The sequence below is a fragment of the Erithacus rubecula genome (assembly GCF_903797595.1).
Source record: "Erithacus rubecula genome assembly, chromosome: 2".
NCBI lineage: Eukaryota > Metazoa > Chordata > Aves > Passeriformes > Muscicapidae > Erithacus > Erithacus rubecula.
Genome location: NC_136685.1, coordinates 37,874,096 through 37,889,308, shown reverse-complemented (window position 1 = coordinate 37,889,308; position 15,213 = coordinate 37,874,096). Strand labels below are relative to the sequence as shown.

Genomic DNA, 15,213 nt, shown 5'->3' with positions numbered 1-15,213 from the left:
TTTAGGCCCAAGAAGGCTAAACTGCATACCCAAACAAAGATCAAGAGGTTGAAGATGCACTTTCATCACCTTCATTCAGTTACCCACATATCCCCCCATTTTCTGATTTCCATACAGCTCTTTGTGGGACAATGGAAAAGTGAGATAGTGGCATGATTCACATTAAAAATGCACCAGTATTATGCTGTAACAGCAAGCAAATATGCAGCCATATTTAATTTGGGAGAAAATAACTTTCCAAAGACAGCATAGCACACTAGTGGCTTCTTAGTGCTTAATACCAAGTTCTCCTACGTTCCATTTTCCAAGAGTACAGAATATATGCAGCCCTGTCAGAAAATTCTAGAAAGCAAACTGTATGGAATTTAACAAAGAAAACAAGAAAAAAAAATCTAAGATTCCTGGCACTCTGATGAAAAAGAAAATTCCTCCTTGACTCCAAATGCAGTGATCAGCATTTTGAACAAGACAGGCATCAAACACAAGTATCAGTTGCTTTTGCCTGATGGAGATCATTCCATGTGCCTGAGAGCAATCAAATGACTTAACTTTTATTTTAAAGTAATTTAGACTGCATTTCACTCTCAACCAGATAGCACTTCTGCCCATCTCCCTGTTCATTCATGATTCAGTTGAATACTGAGCTCCTTGCACATTGACAAGTGCTGCTTCAAAAAAGTGAGTGAGGAAAGAATGTTCTAGTCCCCTGCAGGCAGCTGCCCAAAGCCCTGGCACACAATGTTTGTTTGGCAGCACTTGCTACAAAATCCAGATCTCTCACTAGCCAATGCCAGAAAGCATCATGACCAGCATTTCTCTGATACTTGTAGTACTTTTCCAGAAATTAAAAGAAAATCCATGTTAAATGCACAGCATATACATCATGAAATCATAGAGTATTTCAATTTGGAAGGCATCCATAAGATAATCCAGTCCTATCTCCCTGCTAATTGCAGGACTATCCACAACTAATCACATGTCCAGACGTTCCTTGAACTCTGACAAGCTTGGTGTCATAACCACATCCCTGGACAGCCTGTTCCACTAACCTGCCACCTTTTCATTATGTCCCTCTTGAACTTTTCCTGACATAGTTTCACACCACTATGAAGTACCATTACTATAATTAAAGAGGCTTTGGAAAAGCAATACTCCAAGCAAATTCACTGTTCTTTGGGAAGGTGTTCAATTACTTTAATCACTTTCACCACTAGAAAAGCTGTCTTGTCCCTATCTTAATTCCTGTCCCGAGCAAATAATTTTCTCTACAATGAACTGCATAAAGTGAGTTAATTAAGTTCTGTACTAGTCTAAGCCTTTTAGGCTATCTGTGTCTGAACTGTGAACCTAGGACCTAGTAGCTGTAACCTAGTGCTAGATACAGAAACCAGATTATCCTGAGAGAAGTGAAAAGAGAAGTGCCCAAATCTAAGTATTAAATTAATACTTTTGCTTTGAAATGGCACTGAAAAATTATATTAAATATTTACAGTAAGGTACATACACCTGTTGTATTCAGTTATCCACAAGTTTGGCATATTGCCCCCAGTAGAAAAGAGCTGAAGTCACTTTTGCTAGGTACAGTAGGTAGTTTAATTGATTCATTTTAATCTAAAAGCAGCCAGTGGAACTGCTGTGCACAGGATGCAGGTCACTGACTCAAGAAAAATCAACCATCACAATACAGCTTTGCAATACACCTCCATCCAGTGAGAGGATTAACACAATAAGGGGCACTAAGATATTGACAGCTGCCTTACTCTGGTTTTAACTAAAAATGGCAGATGAAATCTTGGTTGATCATTTGAGAAAATAGCAACATCAGATGAGGAGGGGAGTTAATGAGAGATGAAAGCCAAGATTCTACAAAGGAATCAAGGAAATTATAGGGAGAAGTATTTGTACTTAGAAATAATAATTATTTCTATACTATCTGAGAAGACTGTTAACTTTTTCATGGTTTTTGTTAAAGAAATAACAAAGCTAAAAGAACAATGTCAAAAAGGAGCTGTAAAATAATACTTTAACTAATCAAAGGCTTGTGTGCATCAATTTGAAAAATCACGTGATGGTACTCTACCAATTCCTGAAAGCTGGTAGGTAAAGTAATAACAGCTGATAAGAGGATGGCAGGTTTCAAACTGACAATACAAAGTAAAGGCAATAGTTAAATAGAATTCACACAGGAAATGCACTAGAGTAATATTGGGAGCAACATACCTGGAAATAAAATGAAGTTCTAGATTTATAACTGGGATAATATATTATGTTTATTGAAACACTGGTGCTACATTAGCATTTTGTAAGTAAAAGAAAACCTCTTAAATATGCTAATAAGAGAAATTTAAAGCCCATTTTTAAATCATTTTAAGTGCAACTTTGTATGTGGCTTTTAATAAAAGAAAATATTTCAAAATGCTACAGTTAGGCAGTAAGGCTGTGTTAATCTTGGGCTAAGAAGGCATCACAGGAAAAATTACCCCAGCATTCACTTTGGGAGAAAGAGCTGAACATGAAACACCTTGTCTATAAGGGCTTCCTCATGAATTCTTTCATTTCAGCTTTGCTAATTCAGGATAATATTATAACTTAAGGAAGATGCAACTTCTATTAGTACAGAAACAAAATATTAGAGTCTAGGGGAAAAAGATAGAACAGCCACTTAGGAAAATGGCACTTAGTACTTGGTATTAAGCACTAAGAAGCCACTAGTGCCTTGTGCTATGCTGCTTTTGGAAAGTTATTTTCTTCCATATTAATTTGTTATGCAACAAAATAAGGACAGGAATTACATGCTTTTGTAATGTGTTTTGAGGTCCTCAAAATTCTATCTAAATGCAAAATATTTGTTACCATAGATTAAAGATGTATGATAGAACATATTAACAAAGAAGAAACATCCAAGTCTGAAGCATTTCAGTATGCATGGGACCCTTTATTTGTATTTTTGTTGAATTAGGATCACAATCATCCACAGCAAATTAAAGCCAGTGCTCCTCTGACTTGTCTGCCAACTCCACTGACCTATTTAGTGGCTATCCCTTTGCTTCAAGTAAGATTATGTCTCTTCCAAACAAATGAGTTAAAATTAAAAAAGGTAGTCAAAAAGACTAGACAGCAATGTCCATGAGTCTCTGAGACAGTGATTAAGGCTTTTATTGTGAGCTCCAAACACTTTGCCTAGAAATGCTTCTCTGTATGAGCATTCTAAAACACATAATTTGTAAATAAATTGTACTTGATCCATCTGTCTTCCAAGGCACATCTGACACTTGCAAAATGCCCTTGTGAAAAGAAAGGGTGAGTAATCTACCCACTGAGACTCTGGCAAGAAAGGATACAGCAGCTACAACAGGAAAAGAGTCAACCAAACAGGAAAAGAGTTCTATCTCTGAATAATGAATATGGGGATTACATAGTAAAATGCCTATGGACAAGATGAAACATATCTAAGACATTTTTTTGCTGAAGATTTTATTATTAAATGATTACTGAGAACATATTATGCAAAGAACAAAATCAAAGTCTACTGCTATTCCTTTTCTCAGTTTTTATTTATTTCTTTATTTCTTTATTTATTTATTTGTAATTATTAAGGACCATAGTAATACATTAGTTCAGTTGGAGTTATAATATTTATACTTGAGTTTGTTTTAAAACATTCTTTTCTTCTGAAAAATCAATTTTTCCTAAAAAGCAAGATATTTTCAACAGTAATTACAATAAGGTACTGTCTGCCTAAGTAGGCAGGAACATGAAGGTTGGATTTGAAGTCTGCAGGAATATTTCAAATTAGCAAAAGAGGCAAGAATAACAGTTTAATTTCAGATTTCACGGTCATCCTAAAAATTAATTTTTCTCATTTTAATAACTTCCAAAAACTGCAGGATCAAATATTGCCATCGTGCAATACTAAATATTTCCACCAGATGTCTCCAGTATATTAATTTACAGAAAAGTTGCACTCTATGTGAAGTGTAATATGCCAAATATAAGTGTAGTATAATAAAGAAATAAAGAGAAGAAAGCTGAAACTAATTACTTATCTGTTTTGACATTAATATTTTAGGGAGCTCCACAGTGTTATCTAGAGAAACCAATTTTTTGAACCAACATTTTGGCCAAATGTGATTTAAAACAAACCCAAAACAACAACAACAAAAAAAAAAAAAAACCCACACCAGGAGAGAATTCATGGTTTCATGGTTTTCATTTCTAAGAGGCAGTTCAGATCACATCTTGATACCCACATTTTCAGAGCAATAAAAGGTTATATTTGCCACAAGTGACTTTTGGATTACTGAGAAATATTTTGTTTGTCTTTTAAAAACAGGAAGAGTTTGCAGACCAAGCTAAAAACAATTCTGTTTTCAGAATTCTATGATGTAAGCATAGAATAATCCAGTTATTTATTAATAGCCTTTGTGGATTACTCCCACTGTCTACCCAGAAGTGTTCACCCAGGTTCTGTTAGTCTGAGTCAAAACACAAGCAAAGCTCAGTGCATACAAACACAAAGCCAGAGGAGAATTCCAAGGATGAAAAAGAGACACTGCTAATTCTCAGACCCAAAATTTCACTGAGTTGTGCTTCAAAAGCATCTTTATATAATAACTCCTACAGAATCCTTCTCATTTGTCTGTGCATCAAAGTAGCACTTGGTGTGTCTGACAGACATGACAGACCAAGACTCATCTTACAATCACTTACATGTATGAGAAACTGTACATACATGCACACCTATATTTAACCAGAGTTTTCCCTTCAGAATAATCAACCTACACCTTTAAATTACTAATATGATGATGTATAGGTACCCAACATTTTCATTTTTATCGAAGACATTAAATTTTTAACAAAAGCTTTCAACTGAAATTTTAAAAAAGCATACAAATTAGAAGGCATGAACTGAAATCTTCGGCTAATTCACTAACATAATATGGCATCTCTGTTTATTATTTATATCAAGATATCTTTTCAAAATTATATTTTCTAAAACAACACAACACTCAAATTTTTTCCAAATAAATTCAAGTACTAGTCTCTAAGACCAATGCTAAAGCTTGTTTTCTGGGCTAGTGACAAAAATAGCTCCTTTAAAACAGGTAATTTTTTCCTTATTTCTATTTGGTTTCCTTTAAAAAGCAAAACAAACAAACAAATAAAATAACAAAAAAGACCCACATAAGGTCATATATTCAATTCACTGTTTGAAGCAGATGCCTTACATTTGTATGACCCAACAACTCTTTGGATATTATAATATAGTACTAAGCCCTCCTTTTCAAAATTAACTAATAAACGTCACTAGTGCGTCAATGGACTCAACTGCTCTAGTGATATTCCAGAAATAGTTTGGCTATCTAGAATTTTAAAGTACAAAGCAGAAATAGCTGGGTGTTCTGAGCTCACTATCCATGAACTCTGAGCTGAGACAATGTCACATGGCAACACTCTCCAAGTATGCAGTGTAGAGATATGGCAAGTTAAAAATGCTTCTTTTTTTTCCCTTCTTTTTTTTCCTTTTTTTTTTTTTTTTGTTTTTTTGGTGGGGGGTGATGGTGGGTTTTTGCTTTGCTTTTTTTTGTTTGTTTTGTGGTTTTTTTGTTGGGGTTTTTTTTGGGGGGGGAGAGCCTTTTATAGCAAGAGCTACAGGGATAAAGAGCATGACCCTGCATTTTCTGAATTACTGTCAAGTGATACCTAAACTGTAGTCATAAAGAGGGCCAAAGAGGAGACTTACAGTACCTATAAGCATTTACAAGGATTCCTCAACTGCATCTGTCTAGAGAATAAGAGACTACTTTTCCCCTCAATTATATAATTTTTCAAACACAGCCATTTATAAATATTTATTATATGCAAAAGATTTTTCTTTACATTTAATTTACCAAGCAGATTCAACTCACATTAAGATTTTATGAATAGTCAGACAACCATAAAAAGGGCTTGCAAGCCTTACATGGTTCCCTACCTGGAAATGATGCATATAAAGCAGTGTTTTTACTAAAATCCTTCTAAAGAAAAAGTCCACCACAGCATAAGAAAATTAAGATCTGTTAAATGAAAATACTTTGTACTGAGAAGAGCACAAGAAAAGTATTTTCTAGTATCTCTAAAACAGTAATACTCTATTTTTATTGCAGTTGCTTTTGAATGTGTTTCTTAATTTGAGGAACTATACAATACCTGTCCAGTATATGCAAAGTCCAGGGCTTGTTTTAGACCGAGGCTTGTGACACCATGTAAATTCACCTCATCAGCTTCACTCTCAACCATGCAGAGACTGAACATTGCCTATGGTAAAAAACAAAAATGCCATTAAGCAGTTTTGGATAAGAATTCCAAAAAGCAGCAGCCTTGGGAGTTAGAATGACATCTATACCAAGTTTTCAGTAACACTACAGTAATTGATCTTGCAACTGAGTCCTTTTATCATTAAGAAAATTAAAAAAAACTTACTCTAGATTAACTGAGATAAATCCTTTTGTTCCATATATATACTTTTTAATTAAGTAATTCAGGGGAAAACAATGAGTACAGATAAGGTATCATTCAATAAAAAAAGATAATTGGACTCTGGGAAAATAATCTACACAAACACCACTAAAAGTAATATTTAAGTATAGTATCATGGTATATAAGAAGGAGCAATAAACCATACACAATTACTCGAGAAGGGGCATTAATAAAACATCTTTTATAAGCAATCCTTTTCACAAAAGCATGTCAAACTGGAATGTGAGCAATGTAATAGTAATGCAGAGGAATGATGGAGATGCAGTCACCTAAACTTACAACTTCCCCTTACTTGATATTGCCCTGGCTTCTCATATCATAAAGTCTAAACTGAAGATAGGCAAGGTGCTATGGAATTATCCTGAATATACCATTGAGAAGAGTAACTGTCCCTTTCATCCAGGCCTTTCCAGATCATCTGTCTTCAGTGTCTCCCTGGACTGAAGCAATCCTACTCAGTCTCTTGAATCCTTGTGAGGATCTTTTTCTTCTCATCTCCAATAAACTTCTTCTCTCCTCCCTCTCAACCTGCACTCCTGCTGCACTACCTCTACTTAGCACTCCTTCCCTACTTATCAGTCCCATTCTCCATTCTTTGGCACTCTCCCACACTTTTTTAACAAAATACTCTACTCAGTTTTTAAACAGTAAACTGTGAACAAATAAACTGAACAGTTCTGCCATCTGTCACTACTAAAGAAAGTCTAAACTCATCCCCAGTAGGTTTGTGCTATACTCAATGTCTTTATGGAGGTTACCAAACTACACCTTGGGGAACTCCAGTAACAAAGCACTTCTCATGGACATAAACCCTGCTATCTTCTTTCTGTACCATGGCTGATACCTGCAGAAGCTGAGAGAGTCAACAAGCTCACTGGATTTCATATATGCAATCTTTCCACCAAGCAATGCTGAATTTAAAGAGAAAGTAAGTCCTATTCTCTCTAACTATTTAGCACATGCTAATGACTACATCATCTTTACCCAAACTATTCCATGATTCACCTAAAATCAGGTCACTTCAAGAACTGAGTTATTCCTGCAAGTAATTAATTTCTTCAGAAAGTATTAATACTTTTCATCACTAAAACACCATAATTTGGCATATGTCTGTTTTCTAGAAATCATCCAATATAAACAAGAATTATATTTATCATACAGTCCTTCCTACTATTTTTGCAATTTATATTGAATTAAATTGATATCAGGCTTCTCCCAAACTGGCAACAGAAAAGAAGCAATAAATAATTTAAAAGCTTTATCAAACAAATACAGTAAAATACAGCCATGAAATATATCTAGGGAGAAAAATAAAGTTCATCCATTTTTCTTATCCATTAAAAATTTAATCAGAGTTGGATATTTTGTTGTCATGTAGTAGCTAATGTGAAGCTTCAGAGCTTGGCAGGAGCTGCTAGGTACTCATCAGCCACCTACTCTTTGGAAAAAGCAGACCTGCAGTCGCTGTCTGGAAGAGATAAGCTTCTCTTCTCAGAATTTCACTACTAGATAAATGTTTTGGAAAATATTCCTTTCACACACCAGTTCCTGAATAAAGAGAGTAAAGTCTCAAAGCAGCACCTGGGTACTGAGGGGTAGATTTGCACACCTCCTGTACACTTAACCCCATCACTGCAGAAAGGCTGGAAATGCCAGAGGAGAATTGTCCTCTGTGTCCCCCAACCAATCTACAGCAACAATCTGTACCCTACAGACCTGGACATAGGAACCATCTAAATACAGTGTGGTTACCAATATAGCCCTTATTCTGATCAAGGGAGAATATTCCACATGATGAGTTAAGCTTACAAATACAAAGAAACACTTAACTGAATCTCATCTGTAAACCAGCAATCATTCCTACAAGACTTCTGTGTACACTTACTAACTTCCCCTTTAGGAGATTATTTTAACACAGAGATTCCAACATGGTCTTTACACAGGGTTTATTACTACACCTAACTTAGTGAACTCAGCAGGATCAGGCCACTAACTCAGTCACTGTACACAATCACCCACAGAGGTGAAGAAACACAGCCTCCAGCAGAGCTTTTGATCCCTGCCAGCTAGCACTCTCCAAAGAAATGCACACACTATGGTCCAGGAGACAACTCAAGCCACAGCTGTTCCAAATAGGTACCATGGATAAAGCCAAAATATTCACAGAGGTTTAGCCATATTGTCAAAAGCCATGTTATGCCAGTCTTTTTAGGGCCAGAAAACAAGCTCTCATTCACCTTATTAATAACTACAGATATAGTCTAAGAGTGCAGTGGGCTATCAGGACTGTAGCTGCCATTAAGATACAGAACTACAGTTTTGTGGAGAATTGCAGAATAGTCTGGGTTGGAAGGGACCATAAAGATTATCTAGTTCCAACGCCCCTGCCATGGACAGAGGCACCTTCCACTAAACCAGCTTGTTGAAAGCCCTACCCAACCTGGCCTTGAAGACTTACAGGATGGGCATCCTCACAGTACAGGATTTCTTTTAATATCTAATCTAAACCTACTCTCTTTCACTTAAACTGAAAACCTTCCTCCTTGTCCTATTACTACATGCCCTTACCACAAGTCCCTCTCCATCTTTCTTGAAAGCTCTCTCTACATAATGAAAGGACACACACCCTGAAGCCTTCTCTTTTTCAGGCTGAACAGACACAATTCTCTCAGCCTTTCTTCATAACAGAAGTGCTCCTTCTAATCAATTTGGTGGCCTCCTTCTGGACTCATTTCAACAGGTCAAATTCCTTCCTGTACTGAGGACCTCAAAGCAGGATGCAGCACTGCAGATGAGGTCCCATGAGAACAGAGCAGAGAGCAGAATCTTCTCCCTGCTGGCCAGGCTGCTCTGGATGCAGCCCAGGACACATTTGGCTTTCCAGGCTGTGAGTGCACATTGCTGGCTCCTGAGAGTCCAGCCTCTCATCCCCCAGCACCCCCAAATCCTTCTCACCAGGGCTGCTCTGATCTGCTCATCCCCCAGCCTGTCTCAATGCCTGGCTTGCCCTGACCCAGGTGCAGCACCTTGCACTCAGTCTTAATAAGATTCACATGGGCCCATTCCTCAGGTATGTCCAGGCCCCTCTGGATTGCATCCCATCCTTCAGATGTGTTAACTGCAACACCCAGCTTGGTGTCATCTACAAATCTGCTGAGGCTGCACTCAATCACTTTGATGAAGGTATTAACTGGTCCCAATTCCCAATACCACTTGTCCCTGATGCCCATCAGGACTCTAAGCCACTGACCTCTGGAAGCAACCGTCCAAACACTTTCTTATCCATCTACCTCATTGAGTCTACCTCTAACTTAGAGAGAAGGATGTTATGGGAGACTGTGTGAAAGGTTTTACAAAAGTTCAGATGGATGAAGTCTGTGGCTCTTCCCTTGTCCACTGAGATAGTCACACCTCAAATATTCTGTGAAGGTTTTAGAAAATGAGTAGGAACTACATCTATCTTTCAGGAAACAAGGCCAAAGAATCTGATCAAAAGACAAGGCCTGCAATGGTCCTCAGATAGTTCACATTCATTTGAACTTGATTAGCCTCCAGGAAAGTAGTCTCCCACTTAAATGAACTTCATACTGCTCACTGATGCACACTGCCTTCACCAGCAGGCAAATTTCCTTCTTAGCATGATAGGTTTTGAGGCTTAATCCAGCATGAAAAAAAAATCTGTTCTACCATAGGCAGAAGTTGAACTCAAAATCAGTCTTTAATTTGCACTCTTGTACTTGAATATCGTAGTTTTTAACTGGGAAAAAAAAAAAAAAAACAAGGACCATTACATACTGATTTGAGACTTCACCAATATCTGGAGAATGAGTTATAGCTGAGCTGTTAAACTCCAATTTCAGATACACCCCTGAAAATACTCTAATGTTTTGTGAGCTTATATGGACCCATCAGTCATGCTTTTAATACAAGGCTACTAGACTGCTTTATTTTTCCCTTGGGTACATTAAAACAAGGAAATAAGATAAATATTTCAGGTGAATGCAGAAGTGACATAGAAGAAAAATAAATTAAATACAAAATACTTAGATAAATGCACAACTCAAAGTCAAACCTATCAGAAAAGCTACCAAATTTGACTAAGCATTAAATGTTAATTGTGTTAGTTATTGACTTCCTTCAACAATGCTATTATACTTTATTTTAAAACACTTCAGTTTGAAATAAAATCTATTTGATGATGCCTCTTTTCTACTTCAAGACCTTCATGAGACTGGAAAGTACAAGTTGCCAATGTTAACCAAACATGCCTTTTATAATAAAATCCACTGAGCAGAGCACTGATCACTTTTTCCACCTTCTTTAAATATCCAGATTTTGTTCTGTCACCCAATCATATAACAAGCCAACATTGTGGTAAATAAATTGATTGTTTAAATGCTGATATTTCAGTTGAGACCTTGAGCAAGTGAACTAAATCCCCCACTGCAAAGTAAGTACAATCCACTTGCCATTTTTGGGCAACCGCTCCAAAATTCAGGTCTCAACATGCTAACACAAATGGATGTATTCCATTTTTGGAATTCCACCTGAGGTCACACATATTTCAGATGCTACAGATTTGGATGGTCTTATTTTTATGGGGCAGGCAGATACTTTATTAGCTCCTCTTTTTGGAGGAAAGAAACAATCAACCCTCCATTCTTCTTCTAACCTTGGCCTGAAGAAGAAGCAAAGCTACAGAACTATACCCAAAGGAAAAAAGAAAACAAAACACAAAGTCCTTAGATAAAAATATTCAAGCCATAAAAAATATCTCAGAGTTTTGAAAACTTCAATGAAACATGGCAAGCTGTTGAGCATTTAACACAGCACACCTGTAGTTTCACAACTGTGATACTCAGCAGTCACAGGCACCTTTAGAAAATGAAAACAAAAGACTACAAGAGCTCAAAACTGAATGGCACACAGCCACTGGGTGTACAGACTTAGATGTGATCAGATCTGATTCTAGCAGGCAGAACAGTCAAAGTAAGATGGGTAGCACAGTCATTGTGCCTGACTTTCCATGCTCAGCATGTTGTTTATCTTTCAAAAGCAAAATGCACAATAGCAGTAAAATATCACCAAATCAGAATAATGTATTACTGTTAAAATGCCCAGACACATTGATTTTATCAGGCAGCATTACAGCAACATATATGGACTCCTTCACAACACAGCACTTCAGGAACAGATACCTGGGTAACAGACACACATTGTGTGTCAAAATCCCCAAAATACAAATTGCTCACTGTCACAATGGTGACATACAAAATTGCTCCTTGCCTTTGAGTCATTTTCTTACTTACTCAGATGTTCCATATCCATGAGAGTAATAAGCTTCTCCTCATTTGTACACATCAACCTTCCAGCCATGTCAGTCATAGCAAACAGCAACAGATCACAGAACAACTTAATCAAGTTGTACGTATTTTAAACAAGCAAATTTTGTCAGTGAACTCCACATATTTTAGTGGCCTTTTAAAGGCAAGAAATAGAATCAAAACATATGCAATGTCAGGACACAAGTAAATGGAACTAATGGTTATGCTTTATGCTGTTAAAAACATAGCACTGTGACTGAATTCATAAGTAACTTACTGCTGTGACCTGAGGCCTTCTAGAAATACTCTCCCTCTTCTAGGAGTAAAGAAGTGCATGGTTCCAGCACATAGCAATAACCACTAAAATATCTCAAAGTTCCCTCAGCAGGATTGTGAAGAGACATTCATCACTTTCCATCTTTCTTTGATTCAACTTTAAATGCAACATTCAAAAGAAATCTAAGCTTCAAAAATGGGCGAGTATGAGTTTACTACAGCAACCTACAGTGACTCCAAGAGTAACATTTCCTCCCTCTGTTCTTTCAAACATTGCTTTGGTAACAGCCAGCAGTCCTAGATCCAAATCCACTATAACACAAAACCAACATGTGGAACTTCCCACCAAAGCACAACCCTGACCTACACAAATTATTGCTCAACCACAGACCTACCTGCACAATAAGAATGTCCTGGGATACTTTAGAATTACCTTCACTTAGCAAAATAAGTGCTAAAGAACTGATCAATTAAGTCACCAAGGTTTTCCTTAGCTATTAATCTTGTTGCATTGAATTTTCTAAGTAATTACCACTATTGAGCATTGTTTTACTTATTTAAAAGTTTTGTCATCTCAAATTTCTGCCTCCACAATTAAACAATGATACTGACTTGAGTTATTTTTAAAATTATTTTAAAATAAATGGCATCTTCATTAAGGGCAGTGTTTTATTCAAATTCACTTCCCACATCATATGCACTTAATTCCATATTCACCTATACCACAGACTTTTTCTTTATAGGAAATTGATTGTATTTCTCATCTCAGGCATCAGAAAAGCTATGAAGAAAGTAAACCAACACTTCAGAGATCTCAGATCAATCTCCCACACTGCCCAGGGAACTCAGCTATGATGTGACACCTCAATATTGTTTTCATTTCACATGTAACTTTAAGCCTGTGAGAAATCTTACTGACATCAGTGATCTCTTGATCAGTGGCACATTCTTTCTGATTTGGGAGTCAAGCTTATCTGTCACTTGGGCTACTAAGTATCCAGTCCTGACATAATCTTTTCTATGTGGGCTATAAACTTTTTCAGGCCAAAACATTATGCTTTGCAGTTTGCATTAAAAAAAACAATCCCCTGTTCATGTAACAGTAATATTAAATAAATAAATCATAATCTATTTCATCTACTTTATTCTATTACTCCTGAAATAACCTTTATGTGTCCTTAGCTTCGTGTTCTTATTCTTCATTACATAAGCCCTGTCATTTTTCCTTTGCTGTTTCCACCTATCACAGCAAAACAGAGTACATTCAGAATATATGAACAGGAGTCAAAACACTGCTTTGACAGATGACCATGCCCACATCAAATATCAACTATGCTCTAGATGTGCAATGTATACTTATCCAAATAACCAATTTAATATGTGAATGTTTCTTTACAGCATGTAAAATGTGCCATGTTCTTCTTGTAATTAGCTTTGTTTCCCTCCCAATTCAAGCCTGTCTATCCTAAATCAATCATCAGCCAATGAGCCATGTCCTCAGGAGTCTCTTGCATAATGAAAAACATATCCATCAATACCAATTGCATGAAATATGATTAAGAGGCTCATCTCACAATTCTTCTGAAAAAAGTTCTATATAAATTCACAAAGAAAATGTCACATAATATCAGTCACTGATAACTGAGCCTACAGTATTTAATCTGCTTTATGAAATCTACCTAAATATTGGTTTTTAAGCATTTTCCAAGCAACTAAAATGGATCCCATGAAATTGAAAGGTCGGCTATCATTCATAGTTTAAGAGAATATATAGTTAAAGAAATAAATCTGAGCAGGAAACCATATAACTTTATGCACAGTATTCAAATATCATGTATTACTGTTAATAAAGAAAATTCCACTGAACCTTTGGAGTTTCTTTTAGTATGTCAGTGTCAGACAGGGCTACTTACACAGCCCCAAAGAGCTTACCAAATCAAGAGCATATACAAAGCACTTGTTACCTTACACTCTGGACACAAAAAGATATCCCTTTCTCAGGATAAAATAAGTAACGAAATCTGCAGTAAAGAACTACCCTACTGCTTAGAGAACCTAGGGTGCAAGTTTTTATTCTGTTGGTATATTAACCCAGCCAAGCAAACAAACAAAATCCCAAAAATTTTTTGCTAGCAAGTTTTATCCTTGATTGAACCTGAATCAAACATAATTCACGTTTTGATAGTCAGTTAAACAGTTTAATGTGTCCTCCCCAAAGCTCTGCTTAGGTACACAAAAATAATTTAACCCATATGGAAAAAGGAACCCAGTAGCATTCTACTCATAATGAGCTGCTGCATCATCACTAACAACACTCATATTCAAAATAAGTAGTGCCACAGAAACAAAATGATTCTACAGTTTCTGTGCACAACTCTGTATCAATAAAAAACCACACAAAACTGTGAACTATTACAGATACAGTAAAGGTATTAGTTCCAATTAGTTCCAATCTTTCAAAATGAATAAGTCACCACAGGTGGTCCTGAATATCAAAATTATTCTTTATTTTATGGCAGATGCAAGAAAACTGAATTGCAAGGACACTGCCATGCAAAGCACTGCATAAAACTCCAATAATGTGCAGTCTTTCCTAACAATAGATGCTCATAAGCAGGCCTGCCTTTTGGAGATTAAAGAAAGCAGCATAACTAAAACCAGATTTCTTCCCAGCATTTCCAGTCAAGCACAGAAAAGCATGAGTCACATTTGCAAATTTTGGCTTAAATTGGTTTAATGCTTCCCAGAGAATGCATAAGCCTATTGTTCACATTCTTTGATGATTTTAGCAACTGATATCAAAAGCAAGCCCAGAATAAAATTGCAATAAAAGTCACTTAGCTCTTGAACTAGTATTTAATTCAGGAAAGCAAAGCTGCTTGTGACTTTTTTTCCCCCTCCAAGGAAAAAACATGACCCAAACTTGGACACCTTTAAGGGACTTAATTTCAAAAACATACTTCATGCAATACCATTAAGACACATGTCCTACCTTAGTGTATGCAGGCTCCAATTCAATAGTTGTACAGCAAGGCTTAATCTAACAGAACTGTAGTAACAATCTTAGTTGTTATTATAATTACCTTTTTAAGAA

General features: G+C 36.4%; 1 protein-coding gene across 4 annotated transcripts in view; it reads right to left on the bottom strand.

Moving 5' to 3' along the window:
- Positions 1 to 15,213, bottom strand: part of KLHL32 (kelch like family member 32) — a 122,043-nt gene that overhangs the window by 68,161 nt on the left and 38,669 nt on the right. For 3 of the 4 annotated variants that reach the window (XM_079298788.1, XM_079298787.1, XM_079298786.1), the window contains one exon: positions 6,190 to 6,297. In XM_079298788.1, coding sequence (XP_079154914.1) covers positions 6,190 to 6,297 — 108 coding nt within the window. Of the gene's footprint in view, positions 1 to 6,189; positions 6,298 to 8,477; positions 9,516 to 15,213 lie in introns of those variants that run through there. The other variant, XM_079298789.1, reaches the window with a different exon arrangement.